This window comes from Nyctereutes procyonoides, unplaced genomic scaffold (genome assembly GCF_905146905.1).
Source record: "Nyctereutes procyonoides isolate TBG_1078 unplaced genomic scaffold, NYPRO_anot_genome, whole genome shotgun sequence".
NCBI lineage: Eukaryota > Metazoa > Chordata > Mammalia > Carnivora > Canidae > Nyctereutes > Nyctereutes procyonoides.
The window spans coordinates 9,393,189-9,407,530 of record NW_026575042.1 but is presented as its reverse complement, the minus strand read 5'-3'; the positions used below and the strand labels follow the sequence as shown (position 1 = coordinate 9,407,530).

At 47.8% G+C, this 14,342-nt stretch overlaps 1 protein-coding gene across 2 annotated transcripts; it reads right to left on the bottom strand.

Moving 5' to 3' along the window:
- Window positions 1-2,035: 2,035 nt before the first annotated feature.
- On the bottom strand, window positions 2,036-14,080 carry SLC25A38 (solute carrier family 25 member 38). 2 transcript variants are annotated; one of them, XM_055321625.1, is made up of 7 exons: window positions 13,760-14,073; window positions 9,278-9,399; window positions 8,621-8,705; window positions 7,544-7,723; window positions 7,130-7,298; window positions 5,421-5,587; window positions 2,036-3,366 (listed from the first exon to the last, which is right to left on the bottom strand). In XM_055321625.1, the coding sequence occupies exons 1-7, from the start codon at window positions 13,826-13,828 to the stop codon at window positions 3,244-3,246; spliced, it is 915 nt and encodes a 304-aa protein (XP_055177600.1). In that variant the 5' UTR covers window positions 13,829-14,073; the 3' UTR covers window positions 2,036-3,243. The 2 variants fall into 2 exon arrangements, with proteins under 2 accessions (XP_055177600.1, XP_055177602.1); XM_055321627.1 differs by lacking the exon at window positions 5,421-5,587 and having other exon boundaries at window positions 3,278-3,366; window positions 13,760-14,080.
- Window positions 14,081-14,342: the final 262 nt, after the last annotated feature.

Genomic DNA, 14,342 nt, shown 5'->3' with positions numbered 1-14,342 from the left:
CTAAAAAATCTGTTTTGAGACAACTGGAAATGTGAATATGGGCTGGGTATTGGATAATATGCAAAAAATTTGTTAACGTTTTCCAGGTGGGATAATAACATTGTAGTTATGTAAGAAAGTTCATTATTTTTACAGGTGTACGTTTTTAAGAGATGAACTATGGAAGGGTGAAATGGTGCTGTGTCTGGAGTCTTTTTTTTTTTTTTAAAGCCTTCATAAAGGGGAGAGTGGAAAGACAAGGGTAGCAAAATCCTGATAATTGTTTCATCTCTCAGTAATGGGAATGAAGGGCCACTGTACCATTTGCTCTACTCTTTATGATTGAAATATTTTGTAATTTATTTTTGGAAACTGAATATAACATCTTGAAAGCTTTGCTTCTGTCCTCTTTTGGCCCATGCTTTACTAGGCCTTACCTGTAAGTGGTCAAATAAGTGTTTCCTTCCTACAAAGCTTTCCCTCTAAATAATTTAAGTCTGAGGTAGTCAAGAACAAATTAGTTTAAAAAGGCACTGGGCAGTGTTTCCAATCAGCTGAAACTCAAACTTTAATAGTTGTGACAGACTGCAGAAGAGGAAAAACCAATTCCTGGGGCCGGAGATAATGCAGCTATCCAGGGCCACTTGCCTTTGGAATCAGGGTTAAAAGGGGCATTCCAGTTTTACTCCATGTTTAGAGGAAATTAGACTGTTTCTCCAAATTATGATTTCTTTGCGCTGAAAGAACAAATGAACATGTAAGGTGACTCTGGTGACTGAAATTCACCGGCCGAGTCTAAGATGAATAGATTGGAGTGAAGCCTATACCTCTGGACTTCATCAATGTCCCTCATCTGCCAGGGGCTCTTGGGAGGGCCCCCACTGGCATGAGGCTCCCGTGGCCCAAGATGAGGGTCAGGGCCTAAGTTTTTGGGAGGCAACCCCTATATCCATCACCTGTGGTGACCGGCCTTCCCTCCATTCCTATCCCAGCAACATTTCCAGTCTTACATAATCTTCTACTTTCTCTGGCATGAGGCCTCATGCATGCAGGTCACCAAGCACTGGTGGCTTCAGTGCAGCTGAGATTAGGATCCTCTCTGTCCTCTCCTAGTCTCCTCCTTCTGTTATTTTGAATGGGACACTTTAACCTAAACCTTAAGTATAAACTTAAACTTGTGATCAAACTTAATAAAAATAAATAAAATAAATAAACTTAATGTGTGTCTGAGGTTGAATTGTGCATACCCTGGGAGTCCTAACCCTCACCCTAGCTCCTAGGAAATGTGACCTTATTTGTAAATACGGTCTTTGCAGAAGTAATCAGACTGAGGTCCTTCTAGAGTAGGGTTCATCCAATTACTGGTGTCCTTGAAATTAGGACATAGAGACAGATGTGCAGGCGCTTTGTGGAGATGGAGGCAGATTGAAGTGATGAATGCCAAGAATTGTCAGCAACCACCAGAAGCCTGGAGAGACCAGTGCTATCTTCCCCTAGAGCCTTGAGAGAAAAGATGTCCCTGCTGACATTTTGATTTCAGACTCCTAGTCTCTAAAACTGAGAATAAATTTCCGCTAGCAGCTACCCAATTTGTGGTAATTTGTTGTGACAGCCCTAGGAAACTAACCCAGGGTACCAGAAACATCTGCTCCTTTAACCTTCATCATTACTATCCCCACTTTCTGTGAACAGTTACAAGTGTGTCTAAGTAAGTAGAGAACCAAGCTTTCCATCTAGAACAGCCTATATTCTTAACCAGACCAAAATTCCCCTTCCTGCTGTCATGATAATGTAATGGCTCTTTCCTAAGTTGGCAAGTGGATAGAAACACCTAGAAACCCCCGAGGTTGGCTATAATAAACAAAACATACAATAACAAGTGTTGAGGAGGATGTGGGGAAACCAGGACCCTTCTGCACTGCTGGTGGGAATGTAGAATGGTACACAGTCCGGTAGTTTCTCAAATGGTTCAACATAGTTTCCACATGATCCGGCAGTTCCACTCCTAGGCATGTATTTACATGAGAGAAATGAAAACACAGGTCCACACTAACACTTGTACATAAATGTTCATTGTGGCATTTTTCATAAGAGCCCCGAGTGGAGATAGTTCAAATAATCATCAACTCATGAATGGAAAAATAAAATCTCATACAGGCATACTGTATTATTTGGCCATAAACAAATAAAAGGACAGTGTTAAACATGCTACACGGATAAACCTCAGAAACATGATGCCATGTGAAAGAAGCCAGATGCAAGAGGTTACAAATTGTAGGACTACATTTATACGAATTGTCCAGTAAAGGCAAATTATGGAAGAAAACAGATCAATGGTGGTTGGGGGCTGGGGCTCAGAATGAGGATTAATTATAAATCTGAGATCTTACTGGGGGATGAATGTGTTCTAAAATGGATTCATAATGATGAATACTAACAATCACTGAATGGCTTATTTGAAATGAGTGAATTGTACAATGTGTGAAATAAAGCTGTTTAAAAAAATGTTTAGGTTTTTAGGACCTATACAGGTTAAGAGCCAGCCCCCTTAGACTATTGGGTTATTTTAAAACACAGTACAGACACTAGGTTTTCCAGTTTTCAATGATAAAGTGCTCCACTTTACTTATGCGAACTTTAGCTGCAGAAAAATGCCAGAACAACTTGTAATTGAAACAGTGCAGAGGCCAAAACCAAAAAGAACGTCATCTGGACACTTACAGGCTAAGAAGCCACTGTCCCCACTTCTTCAGAGCCTCTGAGGTGATTAGTAACCAATTAAGTAATGACATCTCTTCTTTCTCATCCTATCAGCATCCCAGACGTACTAAAGCCTGGTGACAAGGACCCCTCTCTCTCCACCAACCTGGCTTTCCCCACTGGAGCTCTTCAGCCACAGCTTCTCTGGCTGTGTGAAGCCTTGTCCCAGAACAGATCCAAACAGGCAGCCTGGTGTAGGTGGGTGGCTGAGGCAGAGCCACCTGAAAGAGCTCTTTCCAGAAATGCCTTATCGAGTAGCCTGGCAGGATGTGCAAACCCTTCTAACTTCCCAGTGTGCTATATGTGGCAGTAACTCCACTTTGGGGAGATTCTGAAGGCTTGAGTCAGGCCCATCTCTTCCCTACTCAAACTGGGGAATGAAGGGGATACATCAGCCTGGCTTTCCAGATAGAACTTGATCTTACTCTAGGACAGTGAGTTGAAGCAGCCCTTGGCAAGAGCCAGGCAGGGCAACAAAGCCCATCTTTGCCTGGTCCCTCTTGATCAGGACTTCAGTCCCATCTTGGCCATCATCTCCTCATACACGGTCCATGCCATCGCTGCCATCAGAGCTCTGCGGAGGGCCCGGGGGACGCCACCTTGGAAGAAGCCACGCAGCCCATAATCCTATGAGGAAAACGAACGTCAATACTCTAGAAGCCAAGTATGAACACACCTAGCATGAGAGTGAGGGTCTCTGTTACCCCATTTTCGAGCCTAGGTTTTTAGATTTTTTATAGGTGATACCAAAACAGAATAATGGATCTAAGGAGACAATGAACTAAAAACATTTTTTTGCATAAAAACATTTTTGCATAACTTTTTACTAAACTCTATCTTTTTAGGCCTGCTTTAGCTAGGACAATTTCTCAGCTGAAAATCTTTTTTTTTTTTTAAAGATTTTATTTATTTATTCATGAGAGAACACAGAGAGAGAGAGAGAAGAGAGAGAGAGAGAGAGAGAGAGAGAGAGAGAGAGAGAAGCAGGCTCCATGCAAGGAGCCCAACGTGGGACCCAATCCCAGGACTCCAGGATTATGCCCTGGGCGGAAGGCAGGCGCCAAACCGCTGAGCCACTCAGGGATCCCCCTCAGCTGAAAATCTTTATACTGCATTGCCGTATACAGCTGGATAGCTTATATAGCTCAGGTAAGCACCAAGACCCAACAGGCAGCTAAGATCCAGGCCACGGTGTGGATGCCACACCCTGGGTTCTGGCACCAAGCTACAGAAAAGGGCGCCTTTTTGGCCATTTGTGTGCCTGGAGGGAGCATCTTTTCCTAACTCACCATATGCTCTTAGTGGTCCTATATAAGAATTAAAGACAAAACACCTCTTATTCCTCCTTCATAATGTGGACTGATTTATTCATTCCAACCGTTATCATTCCTGCTATTTTCATACATAACTGAAGAATATTATTTTCAAAGTTTAGCGTTTTAGGTATAGAGAATAAGAAAGCAGACGACCCAAGCAGTGAAGACTATGATCAGATTCCCAACTATCTGTTTATATCTAGGGTGAGACAGATAAAGCATGCGTAGGCTCACGTTGTTTCCTCTGCTACATACAGAAAAATATAAAAATGTAGGGACAAACTTAGCTTGAACAACAATAGCTGGTATGTGATAACTGTGTGCTTCCAAGGGACCAACCCAAGGGCTTTTAAATGGTGCTTAAGTGGGGGCACCTGGGTGAATCAGTAGTTGAGCGTCTGCCTTTCGCTCAGGTCATGATCCTGGGGTTGAGTCCCACATCAGGTTCTCCACAGGGAGCCTGTTTCTCCCTCTGCCTAAGTCTCTGCCCCTCTCTCTGAGTCTCTCATGAATAAATAAATAAACTCTTTAAAAAAAATGGTGCTTGAGTGTACTTTATGTCTCCTGTACTTTTTATGTTTATTTTTAAAAAATCTTTAATAATACCGTTTGTGCATTTGTGTTAGAGCAAATTTCTAGAAACCAAATAATGTGTTTGTGATTTTTTTCTGACTTTAGTTCCTCCTTGGTCCTTGATCACCAGATGACCAGGCCCTTCCAGATTGCCTTGGTCCAGATTCCATAGGTCTGGGGTGGAGCCCAGCAATCTGCCAGGTTTGTTTTTTGTTTTTTTTTTTTGGTTTATTTATTTATTTTTTTTATTTATTTATGATAGTCACAGAGAGAGAAAGAGAGAGAGGCAGAGACATAGGCAGAGGGAGAAGCAGGCTCCATGCACCGGGAGCCCGATGTGGGATTCGATCCCGGGTCTCCAGGATCGCGCCCTGGGCCAAAGGCAGGCGCCAAACTGCTGCGCCACCTAGGGATCCCCAATCTGCCAGGTTTGACAGGTATCACAGGTTGTCCTAATGTAGTCAGTTCCCCCCACCCACCACCACCAAAAAAAACCCTGCAACAACAAAAAACCCAAAATAACCCACAACCAACCAGATGTTTTTAGCAGTGATTCTTTGGAATCATTGGGGAACTTAAGCTACTGATCTGGCCTTTAGAAGGAGCCCAGGTTGTGACCTGGGAGTGGGGACTTTTAAAGCTCTGCAGCTGATTTTAATATTTAAAAGACATGAACTACAGAGAGAGAGAGAGAGAGAGAGAGAGAGAGAGAGAGAGAAAGAGAGAAAGAGAGAGAGGGAGGGAGAGGGAGCGCCTTAACCACAAGAACCAATATTTACTCCATAGCCTTACCTTGAAAATGAGTGTCATTGCCTGGCCAATCCACCGAGATTTCATTGGGGAGAGCTGCATATGAGTTTTGATAACATCTGCAGGTTGAGTTACCAGGGAGGCCAGAATGCCAGCAAAGATCCCACAGCTGAAATTTACCACAGGGATAAGGTTTGCATCCAACTGGTCTGAAACAGGACAAAGGCAACATTCAATTACAAATGAATCTCACATTCATCACATAAATATCAATACCAAGTGGCCCACAGATTCTTCCCCAAAGTCAGAGGAGTCTAGATTCAAACAAGGTTAAGGAGTGGATATTTAAAGCTATAACCAAGTGTGAATGGGAATGATGGAGTTAAAGATGTGTCTTTACAACCATCACCATAACTGATTTGGGCAAGAATCACTGACTGAAGTTCAAACATTCAAGTGAAACCAACAGGATGTTTTATACAGATTTATACAGGTTCAAAGTGTTCCCCCACACTGACGCTTTCAAATTACAAAAGAAAAAATGAGTTTTCAGTGGGGACACTATCTTGTTCAAGTGACAAAAAGTCAACCTCGCCCACAATGGGTCCAAACAACGTCATGAGCTTCCTGATATAGGTGCTAGAGACTAAAGAACTGTAACTGTGTTAAATTTACTGATTTAAAAAAAATAATAAAAATTAAAATTTTAAAAATTTAAAAAAATAAATTTCCTGATTTTGAGGAAATCGTTCTCAGAGAATCTCTTTGTTCTTAGGAAACACACATGGAGGTATTTAAGGGTAAAGGGGCATCACTCCTGCAACTTACTCTTAAACAGAATTGGAATAAACAATTATACATATAGGGAAGTCAAAAATGTACATCCAAGCTCCCTTATTGCCCTAACTTTCTAGGGCAACATAAGGCTGTGACCTGCAGTGTCATACCTCCTGGTGCCTTTGGCAGAGCAATGAACTCCTAAAGCACCCCAACTTACTTGATTACCGCTGTCGTGATGGTGGCATGCCAGTTTTCCCACCTCCACAACCTTGACTGAATTTCCTTGCTCAGATTATCCAGGGACACCTTATTGAATGCAGGTTCATTCCACAGGATGTTTCTATCAGGACCAGGCTCTAGTTAGACGTTCGCTGCCCACTGATCGTACCCCCGTCATGACCAACATGAGCTTACTGACAGCATGGGTCTGTCAGAATGCCTGAGGTTTGGTACCCTTCTACCCAAACAGAGGGCTCAAAATCACTTCAACTGGGAACACGACAAGGGAGGGGCTAACCTCCCTAACTTTATCAAACGTGTCTGATAAGAATCAGATCAAGTGCTTCTTGAGAAAAACAGTCTCCCAGATCTTACCCCAAAGTTTCTGATTTAGGAGGCCCTGGGTGGGACCCAGCATTCTAAAGATCAGGTAAATCTGTGAGGTATTATTGCAGGACTTCTGCAAAACATGTTTTATTCCACCCCACCCCACTCAAGAAGTGTGGGGTGTAATACCAGTACTCTGCTATAATAGTCTATAAACTCGAAAGGTCAGTGGCCAAGTATGTCATGACCACTACTACTGTGGCCTAGCACCCAACCCTGACACAAGGCTGACATGGCTTAGGTCCTAACAGTCTAAGAAAAATCTGGAGATGCTAAGAATAAAGAGTCTCATATCACAGAGAAGGTGGTGAGGATACGAGGTCTTGGAGATATCTCTTCCCTACCAGACCTTCTTTTGTCCGTACCATGGGTCATGATATTTTTGGTCTGGTTGTAGAACATCAGGTAGATTCCAGAAAAGGGTGCGTCACGAAGGAGTGTTGCTGTCAGGCCACTGAAGAGTCCCCGGTGCCCCTCACTGCGATAGATGCTCCTCAGGGCCGTATAGATGCTCTCATAGCCATACCTCCCACTCTGCAAAGGAAGCACAAGACCAGTGGCTTTCACAGCGGCCCTGGTTTTGAACAATGAGCCAACCTGACTTCAGGGTACATGGCATTACCAGGGCACAGGGGGTCTGGATCACATGTGGCTTAGATTCTCTGACCATAGCAGCCTCTCTTTTAGATTCTAAATCTGGAGTTGACCTCGGTGGCCCCTTGACAAAAGCCCAGTGCTTCTGTTCATCCACCCTGAAGGCCTGAAGCAGTCAGACTCACCTCGTAACGTGTCTTGATCACAGTGATGGGTGACATGCAGACCCCTGCAACTGAGCGAGAGCCCACTCCCAGGATGACGGACTCCAGGGCGGTGGGGGGATGGCCTCGCAGGAAGTACTGCTTCAAGGAGTAGAGAGTGCCGAAGTAGATGCCAATTCCAGGGACACACCTCACAATGGACTGCAGAATAAGTCAGAGGGAGGAAAGAAATCAGAGACTCATGCTGTTAGATACTGTCTTAGCTGGGTTTTACCAAAAGAAGATGGTGATCTGCACGCATGTACTTGATTGAAGGTGTGGAGGTAATATCCATAAGAGAATGGGGCAGTGAGGCAAGAGAGATGGCAGCCAGCGAAGGTCAGGTTGCCAACCCATTACTGACTCCCCTGGGCAATGGAATCCCTTTGGAGAAACTCTGGGAATCAGCGTAGGGCACCTCAGAGTTACCCCTCCTGCTGAGAAGGGAGAGTGAGGTTTTTAAACATCAGCGGTCATCTTCCATTGGGAAGGGGCTGCTGTGGGCTGGGGTGAGCATTCATGCCCTGGCACTCCCAGCAAAGCAGGTTCCTGGGGCCAGGAAGAGCCCACAGGTAAAGAAACGCAAGTTCGGTCTGTTTGCACCGAAGGGCAAGGATATGCTGGCAGCTGGCGGTACCAGCTGCACCTGCTCTAGACCTGCCACTGCTCCAAAAAGCTGCGTCTAGGGCAACACAGACAGGGAGAAGCCCTCTGGCAAGAGTGAGCAGCAACAGAGACCAGGAGAGCACACAAGTCCTCCCCTGCTTCTGACGCTCACCTATCCTTCCTTGGGAGGATATGTGAGGTGTGTGAGAAAGTGCTACTTTTTTTTTTTTTTAAAGACTGTATTTGTTTATTCATGAGAGACACACAGAGAGAGGCAGAGACATAGGCGGAGGGAGAGGCAGGCTCCCAGTGAGAAGCCCAGTGCAGGACTCGATCCCAGGGCCCCAGGGATCACACCCTGAGCAGAAGGCAGATGCTCAACTGCTAAGCCACCCCAGAAAGAGCTAACTATTAAAGCAGAGGGTGCAAGAGGAGACCCAAAAGGCAGCTTACAGGGGATATTCCTTTCCAAAGGCCCAGAATACTCTCCGTGCGAACCACCTTCAAGAGCAGAGCCAGCATCCCAATGCGTCCGGATCTGAAAGCAGACAAAATGGGGGCCAGAAAGAAAAAAATCCCTTAGAGTTTGTCCTCATAAAAGAACTTCCCATCCAAAGACTTCTCTCCTAAGAGCACTCAAGAATCTCTACAACACATCTGGGAATCACTGACTTTCCACATGTGCAGGGTTTGGCACAGACGTGTGTATCTGCCCATTCACACTGCAAACAATGGGATGACCCCCCATTTCACATGCATTTGATGTACTTCCCTCAGGGCTGAGCCCAATGTGGGGCATAAATGAAACACGTAATACTCGCCTTATTTCCAGAAAACCACCCATACTACTCATATCAGATAGCACAGTTATGACATTACAAGCCAGCACAGTAAAATGCAAGGTCCCCAAGGCAGATCCCAGGAAGGGGTCTTCAGAGGGCCCCATTTACTTAATAAGAAATATCAAATAGAAGTTAGGCATGGCCTGGGTTTCTCTTTAAGCAACCCACAGAAGGGGAGTTGACTTAACACAGCTGAGATGCTTTGTGTCTGAGAGAAGTTGTTGAAACCAGTTCCTCAAAGAAACGGAGAGAGAACAGCAGGTATTACCCATGGGCTGAGGGCTGGAGAGTCTGCAGGCGTGTTTTGAGGAGATCCAGGGGTTGGAAAAGGAGTGTGGAGCAGGTCCCACTGATGGAGCCACACAGGAAAGCCTTGATCACGGGATGCAGCTTTAGGGCAAGAGAACACTGAATCAGCAACTTTGCAGCCACAGGCCTCATGGCCCCTGCTGCTTTCTCCACCCCGAGAGACTACCTGGCGACGACCTGTATTATCTTCCCACTTCAGAGAAGGGAAAAGTGTACCCAGGAAAGAAGAGTGCTGGAATGCTGTGGAGAACACAGTTCCCTGCTAGAGGGATCTCTCTGCCCTTAATCTTGAGAATGAGCGAGGAGTATCCTCCTGAACAACACATCTACGTCCACCCGTGAATTAGGCCACCAACTGCAGCTCCTTCTCTGTCTCGACAATAAAAGTTATGGACCATCACCTTATCTTCACAGAAGTAAAATCAACTGAACCTAGTGTCTGAACTATTGGTTGCCAGGCTCTCTTGGTAATAGAACCTGTAGATATTTACAGGAGACAAAGGAAGTGAAACCATAAGCTCAGGTTCAGTGTAAAACATGGACCACTTCCTGTAAAAACCTGTCAATTTCATTAACTTGAAGCTTTCCCTTTCTCTCATACCCATGCCTCTGCCTGGGACCTAAGCAGATCACAGATGGCACGGTAGACCAGCAGCTACCCCTGACCCCTGGGTTTGCTGGCTCTCCTTTAAACCAGGACAGTAGTATACCCTGGCTAATGGAGAGGCACCACTCAGAAGGGCAAAGACTAAATGTCCTTCCTTGAGCCCACCATGCTAGAGGCACTGCGGCTTGCTGCAGAATCAGCTCCATCACAAACAATTGTGAAAAGGTGCATTTAAAAATCCAACCAGGGGGTGCCTGAGTGGCTCAGTTGGTTAGGCGTCTGTCTTAGGCTCAAGTCAGGATTCCAGGGTCCTAGGTGTCGGATTCCTCGCTCAGTGAGGAGTCCGCTTCTCCCTCTGCCCCTCCCTCCGCCTGGCTCATGCTTCGCCCCCCTCAAATAAATAAATAAAATCTTTAAAGAAAAAAAAATCCAACCAGGAAAGAAAAGCCCTCTTCTCGAAATAAGACATTTGGCAAACTCCATCCAAAAAGATCTTCTCATTAAATGGCACTTGCACTATTATTCTTTAACACACAGTACGCTGCTGTCCTAAGACACTATGAAGTTTCCGGTTATACACCTACAGCCACCCACCCAGAACTAAAATGTGCGTAAACTGTGGTTTTTTTTTGTTTCACAAAAGGGAACAGAGATCACTCCACATTTCTACCAAACGAGCAAGTCTCAAATTAGAACTTGAACCACTTAAAAGACTAAAAAAAAAAAAAAAAAAAAAAAAAAAATCACTTAATAAATACTGGAGGTCCTAACTTCCTAATTCTGTTCAAAAGGCTTGTCAAGTATCCAAGGGTGACAGAATCGATAATACAACACCTACAACCAAGCAAAATGTGTCTACCTCACCATTCCCTGTCCTGCTCCTTTGGCTAAGCTCTATTCCTGTGAGTCTGAGCTTCTTGGCGTCATCCTTCCAAGTGGCATCTTCTGGCAGCAAGCATCAAAGCCCCTATCTTTCCAGCCTGATGTTACATCTCCTCTGCTCTCTCTTGGCTAGTCATCCCTCAGTCCCCACCACTTGCCATCCAGCTAAAGCTGCCCCTCCGGCTCACCAGGAACCTGCCCATCCCCGGACCCCTTGCCCGTCCCAGACCTTCCCTTACTTGGCCGTTCCAGTGCATTTCAAACAGCTGGCCCACCTCTTTGTTTTGGGCTGCTTTTCAGGCTGCTACAGTCCCTCAGCCTCAGAGGTTTCTCTTATCTCCCCTAGCCACACCATAGGGCACCACGCCCACAGCCAGTTCAACCCAGCACCCCTCTCTCTGGGAGGCCCCCAGGCATCTCCAACTCTTGCTCCAAAATGGAAACCCAGTCAATAGTTCACCACACCCCTGCCTCCACTCCACAAGATATTCCAGTGGTAAGTCTGGGAGACACGTGAGACTCCTCACTGTACCTCCTGCTACAAGACCCAGTCCTGCTGATATACTGTCAGTGTTGCCAGTGCCTGCCCACACCCATCTGTCCCAGCAGCCTCCACTACTACTAACCTACCCTCCCCTGACCTCCTGGAGCAGCACTGGGTGAGGCATCTGTGTACACTTAAAAGCGAGGTATTTTAACCCATTTTACAGATGAACCTGGAACTTACAGAAGTGACCAATGTGTCCTAAGGGAGAGTTTGAGGCCACTGGTAGGCTTACAAGGTCCTTTCTGGATCAAGTGGCCCCTTGTTACCCTTTTTGTTTCTTTAAAGATTTTCTTTATTCATGAGAACACAAGGAGAGGCAGAGACAGAGGGAAAAGCAGACTTCATGCAGGGAGCCCGAATGTGGGACTTGATCCCGGGACTCCAGGATCATGCCCTGAGCCGAAGGCAGACACTTAACTGCTGAGCCACCGGGGCTGCCCGCGTGCAGCCAGTTCTAATTTGCCTTTCTCTTAGCTCTGAAAAACCCCATCCCAGCTCCTCCCACTCTGATTAATCCCTGGGGGGTCTCTGCTTAGCTTTCACCTGCAGTGAAAAAGCTTCTAATCGCCCTGTTGGCCTTCAGTGCTCCTCAGTACCCTTAGGGTCTAGGACAGAAGAGGCCACTGGCTGTCCTGTTCATGATGGTACTTCCAAGCCCTGACCAGGGAGCCTGGTGCACAGTAAGTGCCCAAGAGTAAAAAATGAATGAATCCCATCATCTGCAGGATGGCTCTCCATTGAGCACAATTCCATAGGCTAAAGCTTAGTGGGGGCCCTGCGTGGCCCATCCCAGGAGAGGGTCATCTCCCCAGGCTCCCTTCAGCCCTTTGCTTGGGTTGTGGGCATGACAAGTAGTTGCAGCTTTGGTGCAGTTCTCTGCCCTGCTTACCCAATTCTCTCATAGGTATTGTATGGGATTTGTCTTTTAAGGCTGTGGTCGTTGACACACATACTCCACACACACCTAACCACCCTGGTTGCAGAACTATTTTAGGTCTTTACCCTTACAGCCTAATGATTGGGCAGATTATTGGTTTAATAAATATTTGTTGAATGAATAGAGCCTGTAACCTTTTTAACTTTGTAATTTTCCAGGCATTAGGACAGAGCAGATACTAAATATATACCAGCTGTACAGACAAACCTCTACTAGTTAAAAAACAAAAACCCCACACACAACAGGTAATACCATTGTTTTCAAAAACAAATCCAGAATTTACACTTTTTTCATTTTGAATAGTCTTTTTTTAAAACAAGATTTTATTTATTTATTCATGAGAGACACAGACAGAGGCAGGCTCCCAGTGGGGAGCCGGATGCGGACTCAGTCCCAGACCCCAGGATCACCTGAGCTCAACCACTGAGCCACCCAGGTGCCCTTCATCTTGAATAGTCTTACGATATTGTCACATGAACCCCCTTTGAAGGTATTTTTTTTTTCTAAATAGCCGAAAGTTATTCAAGGTGAAAACGAGGAGTAACAAAAAAACACAAAACCGATGAGTAACAATTTGTTTTTTTTGAGTTAGGAGGGTAAGAAACTCAATGCTACACAGTAGGGAAAAGCAGCAAGTTAACAAACAGGTTGCACGAGCAACGGACTTGCTTTTAAAAAACTGAACCCTCTTCAAGTCTCCAGGCCACAGCTGGAGGACCCAGGAAGGGACCCAGGGAAACGGCAAGCACGTTTCCAAAGATGTAAAGCAGAGCCGCGGCCGCTGCCTTTCTTAAGGATTAACCCCCCACACACACCCTGCCCCGCAGCTGTGACCTGCGCGCGGGAACCGACGGGGGCACGAACGCTGCGGCGATTCGCGGCCCGCCCAGCCCCGCCCCCCCCTCCACCAATGGCGGCCTGGCGGCACGACCGCAGCAGCCAATCCGGGCTCAGGGGGCGTGGCCTGGCGGCGCCCCCCGCCGCGCCCGTCGCTCACCCGCAGGGAGGTGGAGGCGCCGAGGCCGCCCTCCCGCCGGGCCCGCGGGCCCGCAGACCTGACTCCCCTCGCTGGGGCACACGCTGCTTTTTAGGCTTGGCGCTACCACTGGGCCTTGCGACGGCCCAAATACCCGCCCGAGCGCCCTCCCCCCCCCCCCCCCCGCCATGAGGCATCCAACTCTGGGCAACTTCCGGTAGCGCTCGCACGTCCCTCGGGGTCGCACGAGCACACCCCGCCCACTCCCGGGTCCCGGCAATTCCGCTCACTCTAGCGGGGCACCAGCGCGGCGGCGAGACCTCGCCCCCCATTCGTCCCCTGGATCGATCCATCCATCCCTCTCCCGCCACGTCCCCACCCGGTTCCGCACGCACCCGGGGAGCGGGGGGCCGCTGACCCTCGGCCACCTCCCGAATCTCCCTCCACGAGCCGGCGGCTTCGGAACCCCTGCGTCCCTTCCGCGCACGTTACCATGAGCGTCTCCACCTTGTCCCCGACATCCTGAGGCTGCAGCAGCGCCGGGCGTGACTTCTGAAACATTGGACGCGAGGCCGGGCTGCGGGGCCGTTGGCGGGAGCGCGGGCCCAGCGCCGGCAGCCCCGCGGGAGAAGGCAGCGAGCTCGCGCGGGCTCTGCGGGGGGCGCCCTCCGCGGGGCACCCCTGCACCGGCTCCCGGCTCTAGACTAGCTCGGCGCTCCGGCCCATCCTGCCCGGCCGCACGCGCCTGGAGCCCGGATCCCGCAGGCTGCGTCCGGGGGCGGAGAGAGCGGAGGAACCGCGCGCAGCGCTGGGATTTCGCTTCCGGGGCCGGGGCGGGTCTGGCGCTCCCGAGGGCGTTCGCTGCAGTGCCACCTGGCGAAGGTGTCCAGAACGGCAGGGCGCGCGGCTCCCCTGGGCCCGGGCTCGAGACCGGGCCGGGCTGCCAGCTGTGGTGCGAGGGATTTGAACACGTTTGCACTCCGAATCCAGCATAAGTAGTAATCCGTGCCTGTTGACCTACAAATGTGGCTCGTGGACCTGACGACCAGAATTTTAAATTGCATTTAATTGTAGT